General features: G+C 39.8%; 1 protein-coding gene across 1 annotated transcript; it reads right to left on the minus strand.

Annotated features, from left to right (window-relative positions):
* Positions 1-2080: 2080 nt before the first annotated feature.
* On the minus strand, positions 2081-2740 carry LOC110920404. Its single transcript, XM_022164616.1, has one exon. The coding sequence runs from the start codon at positions 2738-2740 to the stop codon at positions 2081-2083; it is 660 nt and encodes a 219-aa protein (XP_022020308.1).
* Between the last annotated feature and the right edge of the window lie 501 nt (positions 2741-3241).

Consider the following 3241-nt stretch of genomic DNA (forward strand, 5'->3'; position numbering starts at 1 on the left):
ATGTTTACTTAATATGTTACGATATGGGACGTAATGCTTAAATATTTGGTAATTTATAGTTGTTTTGGAAATCTCTTGGACAATCTGCTTCGCTCAGTGCCTCACCCTGATGTTTCCGCCATCGATTGGGGTGTGACAAAAATGAGGAATCCAAATTCTAGTAATGAAGTATAAGGCTCCACTCTCTTTCGGCTCTAAATGTTTCTCCATACCTCTAAGCATTTCTGCTTTGAAGTTTTCTTCTTTTAATGCTTCTTGCTGAGCATCACGAATTCGAGAGGTAAGGTCATTATGAATTGTGAGTCTTAAAGATCGCACACTCAGAGGTCTGACTCGTTCTTTTCGACTTAAAGCATCCATGACAACGTTCGCTTTGCCCGGATGATATTTGATCTCATAATCATAGTCATTCAATAATTCAACCCATCGTCTTTAGCGCATATTTAGCTCTTTCTGGTTAAATATATGTTGAAGACTCTTGTGATCTGTGAATATTGTGCATTTGGTACCATAAAGGTAATGACGCCAAATTTTTAACGCAAATACCACTGCACCTAACTCTAGGTCATGTGTGGTATAGTTCTTTTCGTGAACTTTTAATTGGCGTGATGCGTATGCAATAACTTTCTCTCTTTGCATTAACACTCATCCTAATCCTTGACGTGAGGCGTCACAATAGACTATGAAATCATCCGTACCGTCCGGAAGTGATAGAATTGGTGCATCACAAAGTTTGTCTTTAAGCAGTTGGAAAGTTGCTTCTTGCTTTTCTCCCAAATCAAATTTCTTATCTTTCTGAGTGAGGTAAGTGAGTGATTGAGCAATCTTTGAAAAATTCTCAATGAATCTTCGATAATAACCTGCCAATCCTAGAAATTGGCATACTTCGGTTGGTGTCTTTGGTGCGCTCCAATTCTTTATGGCTTCGATTTTTGATGGATCAACATGTATGCCTTTCTCGTTGACTACGTGCCCGAGAAATTGAACTTCGTGAAGCCAAAATTCGCATTTGGAGAATTTCGCATACAGTTTCTCCTTTTTCAACAACTCAAGAATAGTTCTAAGATGATGCTCGTGTTCATCCTTGTTTTGTGAATATATCAATATATCATCGATAAATACTATCACGAATTTGTCAAGGTACGACTTACACACGCGGTTCATTAAGTCCATGAACACCGCTGGTGCATTTGTTAAGCCAAATAACAAGGAACTTGTAATGACCGTTGCGAGTTCGGAATGCCGTTTTCGGGACACTTTCTTCTTGAACTCTGAGTTGATGGTATCTTGAACTCAAATCAATCTTCGAATAATAACTCGATCCTTGAAGTTGATTAAATAAGTCATCAATCCTCAGTAATGGGTACCGATTCTTGATCGTGAGTTTATTCAATTCTCGATAGTCTATGCACATCCTAAAACTTCCTTCCTTCTTCTTCACGAATAACACTGGAGCTCCCAAGGGTTAGAAGCTTGGTCTAATGAAACCCTTGTTCAACAACTCCTGAAGTTGTGTGGACAATTCTTGCATTTCCGAAGGAGCTAATCGGTATGGAGGTTTTGCCGCAGGTGCGGCACCTGGAATTAAGTCTATTCGAAATTTGACTTCTCGTTGTGGTGGTACTCCTGGCAAGTCTTCAGGAAAACTTCAGGGAATTCCTTCACAACCGGGATCTCCTCAAGTTTTTAGCTCCTTGGCCTTTTTGTCAACTATGTGCGCTAAGAATGCTATACATCCTTTCCGTAGGCACTTTCGGGCTTTCATACAGGAAATAATTCGTAACGGCATTTCGTTTTTCTCACCGTGAACAAGAAGTGTTTCCTTATTAGGAAGGGGAATTCGAATGATTTTGTCGTAACACACGACTTCAGCTTGGTTGGTGGGTAGCCAATCCATTCCAATTACAATATCAAAACTACCTAATTGAACGGGTATTAGGTCGATTTTGAATTGCCGTCCTCTTAGCTCTAAAGAACATCCTTTAACAATTTTATCAGATTCAATCACCTTTCCATTCGCTAGTTAGATAGTGAACGGAATATCTAGTTTATTTGAATTTAGTCCAAGTATATCTTTAAATTATAAAGATATGAAACTAAAATCTGCATCGGTATCAGATAGAATAGAAGCAAAATGATCGTTGACAGGGAACGTACCGGTGATCAAATTTGGATCCTGTCGCGCCTCTTGAGCTCCAATTACAAAGGCTCGTCCGTGGCCTTTGTTCTCCTTGGGAGAGTCCTTCTTAAAGTGTCCCATTTCACCACAGCTAAAACAATCTTGGTTCTTCCCTCGTCCGTTTCCATTACCATTGCCTCCATCTTTCTTACCTTCCTTTCTATTCCCTTTGTTGTTACTCCAACAACTTTCTGTGCGGTGACCCATCTTCCCGCATTTCTCACACTTGATGGTTCGGCACCCACCATTGTGATGATAACCGCACCGGTTGCACTTAGGTGCATTTCCTGCATAACCGTTCAGTTCTGTCTCTGCTGTTGCCACAAATGCTTTACCCGTTTTCTTTGTGGGGTTTTCCTTTTTCTTATTATTTGGTCGGGATCCTTTCTTACACTGAGAGAATTTCGGCTTGTTGTCGTGTGATGTGGATTCCACATGTTTTTCTTTTGTTTTCTCGGTACCTTTCTTGTCGAATTTATTCATGCTTTTTGCTTCCTCGGTAAGGTTTACAGAAATCCTGATGGCTTCGGTGACTGTCGCAGGATGTGACGATGTAACCATACTTTGGATTTCCGGTGCTATTCCCCAAATGTATCGTTCGACTTGTTTAAATTCAGGGGTTACTATATAAGGAACGACTCGTGAGAGATCGTGAAATCATTGAGTGTACCCATAGATGTCTGGTCCATCCATCGTCAAGTTCCAAAACTCTGTTTCCAACTTTTGTAACTCAGCTCTCGAACAATATTTTTCTCGCATCATGTCCTTCAATCTATCCCAAGTGATAGCATATGCTTCTGCGTCTCCCAATGTCTGCACTTGCAGATTCCACCATGACAAAGCTTCGAAAATGAATATACCCGAAACATACAACATAGTTTGGTTTGCTCATGCGGATTACAGAATCCATTTTCTCGGTCCAATGGAAAAATTCTACGGCACCACCAGTGCCATCAAAGTTCAACAGTTTTCAATCTAAAAATTGCTTATACGTGCATCCTGAAATGTTGGTTCTCAAAATTGTTAAAAATATATATTTTTCTAATAAATATTAATGAGAAT

This window comes from Helianthus annuus, chromosome 16, assembly GCF_002127325.2.
Source record: "Helianthus annuus cultivar XRQ/B chromosome 16, HanXRQr2.0-SUNRISE, whole genome shotgun sequence".
NCBI lineage: Eukaryota > Viridiplantae > Streptophyta > Magnoliopsida > Asterales > Asteraceae > Helianthus > Helianthus annuus.

Excerpts from the sequence above, each read along its gene's own strand:
- LOC110920404 (XM_022164616.1), bottom strand. The coding sequence starts at position 2,740 with ATGGTTACATCGTCACATCCTGCGACAGTCACCGAAGCCATCAGGATT.